The 13320-nt window shown below is 45.0% G+C and overlaps 1 protein-coding gene across 2 annotated transcripts in view; it reads left to right on the forward strand.

Annotated features, from left to right (window-relative positions):
• LOC147013583 (peptidyl-prolyl cis-trans isomerase-like) overlaps positions 1-7960 on the forward strand; it is a 30930-nt gene extending 22970 nt beyond the window's left edge. Inside the window, exons 5-6 of one of the 2 annotated variants that reach the window (XM_085855515.1) lie at positions 3113-3188; positions 7596-7960. In XM_085855515.1, coding sequence (XP_085711641.1) covers positions 3113-3188; positions 7596-7728 — 209 coding nt within the window. In that variant the 3' untranslated portion in view covers positions 7729-7960. The remainder of the gene's footprint in view (positions 1-3112; positions 3189-7595) is intronic. The other variant, XM_085855514.1, reaches the window with a different exon arrangement.
• The last annotated feature ends 5360 nt before the right edge of the window (positions 7961-13320 follow it).

Below are 13320 nucleotides of genomic sequence, written 5' to 3' on the forward strand. Positions count from 1 at the left end.
GGTAAGGATAGCTTGATGGATGAGAGCGAGACGAATCAAATTTCCAGCATACGAGACTCGTGGAGACCACTCCTGGTAAATGATGGGTGGAGATGCAAGAGTATCACAAACTTCATTCGGAGGTTTCAACATCCACTATACACTGAGGTTAAACTGATCTGCCCTGTGACAATGGCTGAGAGAGGGTGTGATTGTTGTTGTCTGTTGAAGGCGTGATGACGTCAACTGCAGCATTAATGATCCTTTCGCTCTCATGATGGAGCTTTGTTGTGTTTTTGAATGTGAGTTTTACAGGCAATGGCAAGAAAGGTCCGTTTCTTTCCACTGTGTGAAACCACGCGATTTAAGAATCTTTTGAACGAGTTCATCGGTAATTTGGGTCCATTGTATTGAAGTAATGGGGATAATTACGTCTGCCACCAAAAGTGAAGGAGGTTATGTTTTTTCCCCTTTCTGTCTGTCTGTCTGTGTATGTACATGATATCCCAAGAAGTTGTGGATGGATCCGGATGAAATTTTGTGGACAGCTTGGGTGTGTGACGAGAACGAACGGATTCGATTTTGGTGAAGATTTGAATCTGGATATGGACATGAGAATTATTTAATTTTCCAAAGTGATTCTTCACCATTGAGAGATGGGGCCAAAAACTATATCGTGTTACGAATCTGGTAGCCATGTGCACACAACAGCCAGGTCCGAAAGATCAGTTATATCAGTAAGTACGTGTTTCTCGTTGGGTCCCGTCCCGAGTCTCGTGGGAATTAAATGTTCGTGCGCTGCGGAGTTATTTTGATAGTCAGGGTTTTCTTTTGCATCACTTGTAACAACGCCCACCTTCACTTTCGCAATAATAACACTCTGCTCACAGCATTCTTCGCTCGCCAGCGAGCGCGTGCGTGGGTAGAGTTTAACATGAGCATGGCGTCCCTCTGGCCAATCGGCAAGGAGCGGGCGTCTCACCTGCCCCATCTCCCACTCGGCAACATCGACATTATGCACGTGGCCGAAGGTGAGGAGGTAGGCGGAGCTACAAACTTCTCCGATTGGGACTCCACCCAGAAGGGTGGGAGTTGCTCCGCCTATCGTGGGCCCGTTCAATGGAAGACGGCCAGGGAATCTCGCGATGGGTTCGACCAATCAGGAGGCGATTGGCTAGGAGAAGAGGCTCCTCCCTCCTTAAGAGGAGAGTGTGGTTGTCGGGATGAGCGTTGAGAGTTTGCGTCCTGAGTGTCAAAAAGCAGGCGGAATGCATCCCGCGCTTCGGAGGTGTCTCGTCTGGTGCATTACAGCGAGCAGTTGATTTTCATCAAGGGAGATAACCTCGTCTCACCTCATCTGGAATCGGCTGCCCCGGTCCGTCCTTTGGCGACAGGAGCCAAAGTAAGGGGTGGACGACCAGCCGCGTGCTCGTGGCCAGGTCGCCAGCCGTCCTGACTCCCAGCCAAACTATCCTCCTCTGCTGGAGAGCCGAATAAAGACCCGGCGGGTCCATTTTCTTTTTTGGGTGTGCGTGTCTGTGTGCGGGCCTGTCTTGTCCAAGTTGAACTGTGAAGTGTTTTTTTTGCACATTATTCACATTGCTTAGTCGTGATAACTTTGCCCTTACGTGCTCCCCTCATTCCCCTGATTATTATTAATAAATTCCCCTCTTGTTGAATGTCCCAGCTCGTCCTTGTCCATTCTGCCACTGGTTTGCCGCGCTGCAAACGGGAATAAGGAAGGCCGTTGCCGTAGTTGTACATTTGGACCGACGGGCCTCGGTAACCATCCGCTCGGGTTATGCACGGTTCGAGCACGGTAACGGCTCGTTCCGCTCGAGACCTGCCGAGGGTGTGAATTCCCCGGTGGCTTTGCCGCGTGGATACTTAGGTATCTTGAAATTGGCAATTAACCCAACTCAACGTGGTTGAATTATTGGCGATTCATCGTCCTGTAAGGGACCCGTACTTTCGGATTTGTCTGAAAGGTACAACCTACATTCCGGGTGTTCGGTGGAGCCGACTCTACTGCTCCATCTGGCGGTCGTGCTCGCCACTGAGACCCGGCCCCACAACAACAATGCTGTATAGCATGATATTTCAAAAATACATTGGGCCCGATATGTTCTCGTGCATCAGGCATTGCGTGGTGGAGGAATGCTATCCACCTCATGCCCTTCTAGTTTGTTCAGTATTGATTTAAGAGATTACTTATTTGGGGGAAAGTTGACATTGACTTGTGCATAATTATCCTCGCCAAAGGATTCGGAGAGGGTGTTGCATTTGGATCCATTTGTTTGTTACTTGCAAAATCGAAGATTTTTCAAGTATATTTGTCAGTCGATTTTGTTTATTTGTTTGTCTGTCTGTCTTTATCGCCGACAGGTCACAATTTTTAAACCGATCTTTACGAAACTTCACCACATTGGAGTTTGTCATAAGCAAGAAGCCTCTTGAAGTCAAAAGGTCAACAAATTTGTCAAATTTGGAAATCCTCAATTTTCATCCAATTGACTTCAAATTTGAACAGGATTTATATTTCAAATACCGAACCTGTCCACAAAATTTCATTCGAATCCATTCGCAACTTTTTTAAATATCCTGTACATAAACAGACAGAGAGAAAGGGGTGAAAACATAACCTCCTTCACCTTTGGTGGTGGAGGTAACAACAGTTTCACCATTTGTGAAGCTTTATTCCAAAGAGTTTCTGCTGTCAGAGAATAAATGGTACTGTTGAAAAGGTGCTAATTGATTGAGTTTGAAAAAATATTTTTCCGTGAAACGCAAACTTGCCTGTTTTGAAAGCCCGTTTTTCTGGGACTGATGAAGAGGAAGCGAGACCTCGAGCTTTCATGTCGTTGTTCCAGCGGCAACATTTATTATTGTATCACAGCAGGAACCATTTTCCAGGACACAGGAAGAGTAAACAAACAACAATAACCACAACTACGACAACAAGTGATTTCAAAGATTCTTGTTCTTGTGTTTAACTTAACTCTGTCCCCATTGACACTCAGACAGACATGTAATGTTTGAAGTACAACATCCTATCTTGTGGTAAAACCCATCGGCAAAGTGATGGCAGGTGTGCCTCTTGTCAGTGATTTATTTATTTATTTATTTATTGCAGGAACCCTTTCAATGGCGAATTCTGGGCCAAACACTAATGGCTCTCAATTCTTCATCTGTCTGCAAAAAACTAGTTGGTAAGTTGCAGCTTTTGTTGCATTATGGGTTTTCATTTGGAGCAAACGTGATGGGATTCATCATTTGGTGTCTTCCGAATGAAGCACCTTGTTGACTGGTCTTGCAAACCTTTTACCGATTGTCTAAGGCAGTACTGTAGATGGTGGAGTGCGATGTTAACACTTGCTTGTATATGATTCAATACACAATGAATTGCTCGTTATCGGATGAGCTTGTGGTCCAGACTGATGATGCCTGCGATTCGGATGTGGACCGCAGTCTGCCTTTTGAGGACCCTTGCCACTCTAATTCCACATTTATCTCGGATACAACAATGACTGAATAAGCCTTTCTCACCTGAAAATTCTGCTTTGGGTGAGCAAAGAGGCTCCTTGTTATCCAATCCACACCGTGCACTCTGTAAACAATTGTGGCAGGAATTGCAGAGACAAACTCGCCATATAAAACTTATCCTTTAAAGATTCTGTCATGGCAGGGTGAAAAAAGGGACCAATGGAGTGTAGGACGAGAACGAGCTGAGCTGATCTTGAGGACTGATTCTGACGAAACTTGGTAGACAGGTTGGGTGTGTCACAAGGATTAACTCATTCATGTTTCGTGAACGTCTAAAATCCAGATCTGGATCCGAGAATTATTTAATTCTTGAAGTGATTCTTCACCATTGAGAGATTGGGCCAAAAACGATATTTAGCATATTTCAAACATGTATTCTGATATGTTCTCGTGGATCAGGCATAATGTGGTGGAGGCAAGCGCTCTACCAAGTGCCCTTCTCGTTTTTATACGTATCGATGTCAGTGAGTGGTGCATATCGAAAGCAGATTGCACAAATAGTTTAAACAAATAAAAGCAATGTCCTCGAAAAAGAAAACTGCACATTTTCAGTGGATGAGACCCCTTCCGAGGCACCGCGGGGCCTGTGAAATGTGTGTCCAATTGATGTTTTCGGTTGAAAGTTCAGGAACTTTTACCAAAACGAGCAACCAAGTAGCTTGAAGAGCCCTTGTCACACGGCTTATGCACTCCAACAAAACGGTTGATGAGGAGCAGCAGGAATTGGCCAGTGATCGCTGATCGGTCGTATCGACACCATGCTCCGTCCGGAATGTCAAGCGATGACCGAATTGGACAAATATACACTTTATTTTTTATTTTTATTTTTGTTTCGCAGTCGGAACTGCAAAGATCGAAGTTTAAATTTTCAAATTTAGCTCTGTTTCAGAGATTCTTGAGGTTATGATATCGCCGAAAATGAAATCGATCCACAAACGCTGGCATCTGGCTTTTACAAGTATCGCAATGTATCCAGCAATTCGTCGGTATGATATGGTGAGGAAAGTGGGGGGAACTATCGTTAAGAAATCATTGCAGTCTGTTCCAAGCATTGTTGAGCAGGCCAAAAAAAAGGGTGAATTAAAAGCCCCATTGAGGGAGAACGAGGGTCTGAGGATGCGTATGATAAAGCCGTTCATTAAATTAGGACGTTGATTATCTTCAAAAAGGGTGTTTAAATTAACCGAAACACCCAATTTTTAACTCGTATTTTTTTGTTGGAGATCACTGTGTGCATGCAATGTTTGGTGCTGCTCGGTTTCATGGTTTTTCGAGTTATGGAGGAGACTGACGGAGGCACACTCACATTTGTTGGTGTCGATGATGTGAAGATCCCATTAGATTATGGTGTCAAAAGTCAAAGATCAGAGGTTCCCGTTCAGTAAAAATTGTTACCTTGCTTACTTGTGACTCAGTGATGGGATTTTGACCAAACTTGGAATGCTCCTGTATATATAATATATATATATATATATATATATATATATATATATATATATATATATATATATATATTGTTGTGGAAATTTGAAAACCACCATTCAGGTCCCATAGGTGAGATATCTCTAAGTACATGTGTAGTTAGCCCCAAACCCGTTGTTTAGAGGGAATAAATGTGATTCATTCGGGCTGCGACGCTTTGAGATAGCCGTTTTTCTGTTCTATCTTTATTTTGAACCAACCACGCTCCAACCATCACACGACAACAACAACAACAATGCCAACAGCCACGATCTTTACCTTCACAACTCGCTCCCGCAAACATCGCATCACCGCCATTCCAAACGGCACCATGGCCATAAACCACCACCATAAACCCTCCACCACCTTCACCTCTCTCCTTCTGCAGCCATTCCCGCACCACCTGCGAGCATCGAGCGTCGGGCTGTCCTGGGCTCGTTCAAGATACGCGCCGAGCCGCGAGTGCAAAATGCGGCCTTTCCGAGGAGAATTCGGATCAGGAATGCTACACGCCCACTTCTGATCCGTCCAATCAGCAAGCGCGGGGCAGTTTGGCCCCGCCTCCAGGCGCGTCTATGTGGAATCGAGATATGCAAATTCTAGGATCAGGGGAGATTCACGCCCCTTTTTCTCCGTCCAATGGGCGAGCGTGACTCCGCCCCCGAGCTCATCCGGATCCGGAAATTTGCATATGGGTTCTCCTGCCGGCCTATAAAGTGTCGAGCGCAAGGCGAATCTGGGCAGAGTCAGTTTGGAAGAGCGGAGTGGAGTCAGGAGGCGAGGGCGTCCCGGTGGTTTTCTGCAGTCTTCTGAGGAGAATTGGGGGAAAGAGTCCGAGGAGCTCGGGTGCGAGGCAAGGAAGACTGCGATCGGCGACGAGGTCGCGGTGGAATCGCTCGTCACGGGACCCAAGCAAGCCAGCTATACTCTTTCCCCAGAGCAGCAACAATTCCCCCTTTCCCCCGTGCTGAGATAGTGCGAAAAGGGGGCCCCGTTCCCACCCCACTCCAAGCGGTGCCAACGAAACTCGCGAAGGAGCACGAAGTCGGGGCACCGCCGCGCTGCCACATTTGCGGCTCATCACGAAGACGCGGGTAGGACCCACCCAGTCTCGTGGACCTGACCGCTCCTTCAGGTCCCGCGCAAATATTGGCCCACAGGCCCCGTCTGCCCCCTTGTCTTTGAGGGTGGCCTTTTCTTTTGCTTTTGAGTAAATGTGTTGTTGGCGCCGTCTAAAGTAAAACTGTTTAAGTGTTGCCGTGTGCTCGCGTCGTTGGTAGTATCTCTGCGTCATTGTTTCTTTTGTAGCATTTGATGTATGTGCATTCTGTTTGGCTGTATATGTGTGCTCTCCGTGTGCCGCGGAATAAATGTGCATCATGTTGAACTGTTTTCCCGTTTCACTTCTTCTTTTCTTTAATTGAATTTCCATCTTGCTTCACGTAAAGGGTTGGTAGTGGGCTTAATACGCCCGAAAATTAATCGGAACCGTCGAGGCCGACGATAACACCGCTCGGTTATCCCGATAGTACGGAACGGACCGCTTAAGCGGCCCGTGTCCGGAGTCGACCTGCGGCGAGGTGCGATCGCCCGGTCTACCCTCCGCGTGGGTACTTAGGTAGGTCGAGTTTGGCCGAAAGGCCCACCCGTGACTAGCTCCCGGCGTTAATCTGAGAGGGTCACGACAGAATTGTCCGCCCGGTGGGCGACGTGCCGCGATTCGAGTCACGTGGCCGTTCGCATGCCGGCGGGCGCAAATTCGCAACAATATATATATATATATATATATATATATATATATATATATATATATATATATATATATATATATATATATATATATATATATATATATATATATATATATATATATATATATATATATTACAATGCAAAGATGAACTGATTATATTTCGGCATCAAGAAGTCATGTCAGGTAAAAATGTGATACTTGAAAATGGCTGAAGGAATTTCAATCAAACTTGGCACAACTATGTATAAAGATGTGATAATGTGGGCGGAAGCATGTCGGTTGATGTCGCGACCCTCAAAAAGTACCGTTATCGTTTATATTGGCAAGCGTTCTCGGAAAATATTGTATCCAGAAAGAGCATCTTGGTGTTTACCTTTTGCAGGAGTCGTAACTGGTTTCGCATCATCTCTTTGGCATAAAACGCGAATTCCAATCTTAAACCTTAAAAAAAAAAGAAGTAAAGTCATCTGCCTTTCTATTTGTGGGGGGGGGGGCGGGGGGAGGGGAATAAACTAAACAAATAGCCAATTTGAAAGCTAACTTTTGTTCCAAACAAGAATGGTCGTCGTCATCGTGGTGGTGGTGGTGGTGGTAACATTGTTGAACGCTGTTCACTAAATATTAATTTGCTCTCTTCTCCCTGGTTATTTTTTTTCTTTAGTTTTTTTTTTTTTCGTTTTTTCATTGTAGATGTGAAATTAACATCTATTTATATCGGGTTTTTTTCTTTTCTTTTCAAAGTTGTAAAGGTGGTTTTTCATTGTTTATCAACGTCATGGCATTGTTGTTGTGTTGAGATTGTGTTTGAGCTTTTGCGTTTTTACCACTGACCAGTCTCCTGTCCCTCTTTTTGTTTCAGGTTGGATAACAAGCACGTTGTCTTTGGAAAGGTTGTTGAAGGCTTTGAAGTCATCAGCAAAATGGAAACCTATGGGAGCTCCAGTGGCAAGACTATAAGTAAAATTGTTATTACCGACTGTGGCAGCCAGTGAGGTTATCTCTGATTGCTTCGTTGGATGTTATTGCACACATTAACCCCCTTGGCTGTGTGGCTGACACACTCCCATTCTGCATTTGAATCGAGTTGAGTTTTCATCATGAATTATCCATTGTACTTGCTTCTCCTTCAACATTCCCTTTTGTACCCCCACAATCTCTGTGTAACGTTGATTTGATTTTGCTTTGGTGGCTTCATTTGTCACCGAATAAACATTGCGCAACCGATTTTGTTTGGATCTTTATTTCTTGTGATGAAATATGCTTCTCCTGAAGGGTGACGGATGGAAGCAGTTTCACAAAAGTTTATTTTTTTCCACAATGTTCATTTGAAGAAACTGCTGGATTCCAGGTCGACAGCTGTAATCGGACAGGTGACTTTAAGAGGTATCGTCGCCTCATACGGTCCTTTTCAACACAGACTGAGCTGGGGTGCAGCGTCCCCTCCCAGTGGCTGAAACGGCATTGAATATTGCAGTACTATGTTCAGAATTATTTATTATGATTCCCCAAGGTTCATTCGAACAAAGCAGAACCTCACAGGTGGAATGCACAGGAGGCAAAAATGTGGAAAACGCTTTTGGTTGAGCGAACACCTCTACCTGACTCAACGGTTTCCACGTTGTATTCCACCGATAGGCCAGATCTGCATCCGTTCCTTCACCAAAATCTAATCGGTTTGTTCTTGTCACCTTCCCAACTCATCCAGCAAGTTTTATCACAAAGCGTTCACAACGTTTTGAAATACTCTGCTGTGCAGCACACATCATTAAATGATCCCATCTCAATTGTGAAGAACGAGCTGAAGTACCCGGCGTTGCCCGGGAAAATTCAATGAAATGTGTATTTAAATATCTCCTGCACAAAGTTCGCAAAACGCAACTCGATCACTCGTGAAAAACAACAACCCAGGCAGTGAATCACTCGAGGCCTGAACATCGAGGTGGTGTTATAAACCTTCGTTAAGCAATTTTTAATAACAGGTGCAGATGCAACAACAATTGGTTCAGGATTCAGTAAGTGACCACGATATTCATTATGGGTGTGTGTCTGTCTGTCTGTCTCTGTCTGGGTCGAGCATAGCTCCGTGGGTTTTGATCCGATCCTGATAAAATTTGGGTGGGAGGTTTATATCATGATCTCGTTGTGTTTTCCTGAGAATGGGCGAAGTGCGCCCATTATGGGCAGAGCCACGTCCAAAAAACGTGTTTTTAGGGGGTAGCCGATTTCAAGTTACATCTTCTCCGAGGGGGTTTGTCGAATCTGGCAGGGGTTTCGGTATTTGGTTAGCCCAATGGCACCTGCATTGCCCCACGGAGCTCGATTTTTTTTCTTTATTTTTTTTATTTTATTTTTTTTTATTTTCCTCACAAGGTCACGAACTTAGAAAATCTCGAATTTTAACATAAGAATCATACGACTGCCCAAACTTTGAGAGCTTGGATGACAATATTTTTTTATGCACAATCTTGAGGTCATTCCCCACCTTAATTCTTGAAACCATTTTGCTCTCTCTTGAACACCTTGCCCATGGTGCCTCCTTCAAGTTTCTTTTTACGCTGATTTCATCAAAGTATGGATAATCCGAGGAGTGCGAAATGCCATCTAGCCTATATGACGTTTTATTGTTCCTGGAATGTTCCAGAGGAAGTTTTGCACCAAAGGTCATAATCCTTGACCTTTAAAGTTCACAAAGGTCAAATTTTCAAAGTTGTGGGAATCGAACTGGGTTTTCGACCTTCGACGAACTAACTCCAATAAGCTATAGCACGTATCCTGTTTCCTTATTTTAATGTCTACAACATTGTTTTGTGACCTTTCAGGGTTATGCAAAGGTCAAATTTTGAAAGTTGTTGAACGAAACCGGGTTTTCGACATTTTGCAGCAAAGAACCTGTCATTCGTACCACATCATGTTGATCATTTTTAGAACTTGGTCAAAAATTATCACTCTCATCCTTGACTTCTGAAACAATCGACATCGTCAAAGACCGCTCGTGAACCATCGTTGTCTTCAGACTTGTAATTAAATTTGTGTTGACAAATCGATATAACTTCAAAGTACGATCTTCACAATACATATTACTCGATTGTTCCCGGGGGGGGGGGGGGATGGAGGCAGTGTATTTGCACAAGACCCGATTGAGGCCTGAAGGCTAATTATCTGGTTTTATCTGGTGTCAATTTTTATTATTTTTCAAAAAATTCCGAACTGCCCTTAATCTTCCTCCCGAGATGCAAGAACAGGCCATGTAAAGTTTGGTTACACTGGTTCCTGCAGGGTCTGAATGCATCAACAAACTTTCTTCTTTATGAGTTCAATAAAAAAAAAATTAAATCCTAATGACGTCCTTTTTCATCCACGTGCCTCAAGGTCTCTGTGCCGGCCCATGTGGGTTTGTTCTCTCGTTCTGCTTCAACATCATTAAAATGTCTTCGTTGACCGATCAGCTTCTTCAGAAGATCTGAATTTTCCTCCATCTCTGGGGATCCCATAATTGGCACACACGTCGGACCCGAATTGCGGGAGTTTGCAGCGCTGGACTCTCTTCCTCAGACCACACGATGGCCATCTCCATTAGATCTGGAAAGGAAATCTCTGGCGACTCGTAGTTTTGTTTTATCTTCCCGACAAACTGCTGGATCACAGCAGTGAACTGCTGCTGAAGTGCGAGTTCTGACTCGGGTAACCAACAGGCATCCTTTTGCCCGGTTTCTTGCAGGTCATTGGCATAAGCAAGAATCGTCTCATGTCTTTTGTATGCGTTCATAAAAATCTTGAAGATGATCACCAACAGGCATTTTGTCTCAATAAACACTGGAAAGCACCTGGATAGCTGTCTTGATATTTGACCTCACGTTCTGGCAGAAGTTTGACAGTTTGTCTGGCTTGCCCGCCGAGGGAGTTAAAGACCGCATCTGCTTTGGGCACCTGCCAGGTACAAAAGGCACTTAACAATGTCGAACGATTCTTCAACTGTTATGCCACCTTTGTCGGTTCCAGTAAAGACTGGCATTATTATTGGAGTCAGCTTATTGAACACAGCGACAACACCTTGGGCATGGTAACCATCAGAGCGATCAGACCAATAGTCAGTTTAATCACCCACCATGTCGCCCTGCAATCCGGTCCTCGAACCTCAGAGTGCTGCAAAACTGTTCTCCAAATGCTTGAGCTCAGATGATAATAGACAGATTATCATCCTCTCAAGGATCGGACATTTCCGGCACCCACCCAAAGGGATCACCTCAGATTAACCCAAGGAGACTGCCATCTGGTGGACGACACCTCAGCACAACCCTGACACACACGACCGCAATCTGACCCGGGAAGGTTACCCCATGATTTCCCTCCTATCACCAAAGAGTGGCTTTGCCCCAATCCCGTCATCCGGTGAGCTGCCCTGTGAAGAGCAGTTGCACAGGAGTTACTCCCAGGGAGTGGGTTTTCAATTTTCTTTGCGTTTTTCTTGTGTTTTATGGTGACTGGAGTGCAAATCCTGCCACCAACCTCAAAAGAAGTAACGCAACTGCAGGAGGATCTCCACAGACAGTTGGGCACAAGATATTGATGGCTGATGGCCACAAAGAGCTCCTCTGCCCTTTGAGAGGTTTTGTTTTTAATCCTGCTGGGTGTCCATATCATGCACCCTCCTCACCAAAAAACCTGTGGGGGAGATGGTTTAGTCGCCGATAACCCGACCATGAAACAGGTTAGTGCAGGTTGACATGATACCTGCAGCAAGTCACAGATCTAATCTGACCTGGCCTGACCGAGGCCAGGGTAGCGATGTTAAATTGCAGAAGTCACGCCGATCACCTGACCAGAAGTGTCAAAATTTCAACTGAGTCAATTTTGGGGAAAATTGCGTTATTCCTTCAAAAATCTTCTCCAGCCGCACCAGGAAGAATGTGATCAAATTTGGGTGACATTAGGCCATGGTAGGATGTTCAATTGCAGAGGTTTTACCGATCACATGACCGGAAGTGTGTCAAAATGGCCACCTTTGTCAACTTTTGGGGAAATCGCATTAATTCCTTTTTAAATCTTTTTCAGACCCATCAGTCAGAATGCTACCAAATTTGGGTTACAACATTAGTCCAGGGCCCAGATAAACTACAGATACAGCGGTCCTGTTTTTATTGTTCTTCATCCGTTTTTCCAATTTTTTGCTCGATTATTTGCTTCATTTTTTTCTTTTTTTTCTCAGCAATCGTTTGGCCGATTGACATGAAACTTTCAGCGTCGTAGCGAGAATGTTTTAATGATAATTGTGACACCAAAGGTCACGTGGTGGGGCAGTAATCTGATTAAAGGAAAAACTTTTGACATCTCTGAACAATGGTACTCCATCTCTTCTGGATCTGGTTTTGACAAATTTCCCTGACAATATCTGCAGCTCTTCCTTCGCTCCAATCGGTTCTTCTGACCACGTCCTTGTCAAAGTGGACATCTCTCTGGCTGTTATCAGAGAACCACCTCACCGCCGTCGAGTCTGGCATTTCACTCAAGCCGACTGGCAGGGTCTCCGAGCAGCCATCAAACTTACAGACTGGTCTCCTATTACTACTTTCTCAAACATCAACTCATCCTGGGAATTCTTTCAAAGAAACTTGCTCTCCCTCATGCACAGATTTATCCCCTCTCGTGTTCAGTTGTCTTACCCTTCCTCCCGCCCTTGGTTTACTGAAGCTTGTGGCGAGGCAGTTGTCCTGAAACAACTTGCCTTTGCCTCATGGAAAGCAAACCCAACTGAGGGCAATCTCAGTTCTTTCCACAAAGCTCGGAACAAGTGTGTATCTACCCTCAGGAGAGCCAGAAAACAACATCTTTCTCATCTCAAGTCTGAACTCTCAAACCTCTCTCCCTCCTCAAAATCCTGGTGGCGTTTAATCAAATCTGTTTCTGGTGTATGTTCCCCCTCCATCCCCTCCCTTACCTCAAATGGCCGCACTGCTGATTCCACACGTGCTAAAGCTGAATGTCTAAACTCGGTGTTTGCAGCTAAATCTTGTGTCCTAAACCCATCACTATCTCTACCCACTTAACCCAGTCGCACCCAACTGTCCCTGGACTCTGTATCCTTTTCTCCTGACAAGGTGGAGAGCTTGCTTTCAAACCTCGAGTCAGATTCTGCAACCGGTCCAGACGGCATCAGCCCACGTGTCCTCAAAGCCTGCTCTTCTGCTCTTGCTCACCCTCTCTCTGTTCTATTCACCCTCTCATTTGCCCAAGGTCATCTGCCATCTGCTTGGAAATCTGCTAACATCACTGCCCTGCATAAAAAAGGTGCAAAAACAGATCCCTATAACTACAGACCAATCAGCCTTCTCCCAATCATCAGCAAGGTGATGGAATCCATCATCGCCTCAGATATGAAATCCTTCCTCTTTTCCAATGGCTTGATTTCCAATCATCAATTTGGTTTCAGACCAGGTCACTCTACCCTGGATATGCTGCTTCTGCTCTCCCATCAATGGATGGAGGTCCTCAATGCCAGACAGGAAATCCGAGCCGTATCCCTGGACATATCACGTGCTTTTGACACAGTCTGGCACCCTGCCCTACTCACCAAACTCTCTTCCCAT

Source organism: Eptatretus burgeri, chromosome 14, assembly GCF_056783735.1.
Source record: "Eptatretus burgeri isolate ZD-2024b chromosome 14, Ebu_testis_v1, whole genome shotgun sequence".
Lineage (NCBI taxonomy): Eukaryota > Metazoa > Chordata > Myxini > Myxiniformes > Myxinidae > Eptatretus > Eptatretus burgeri.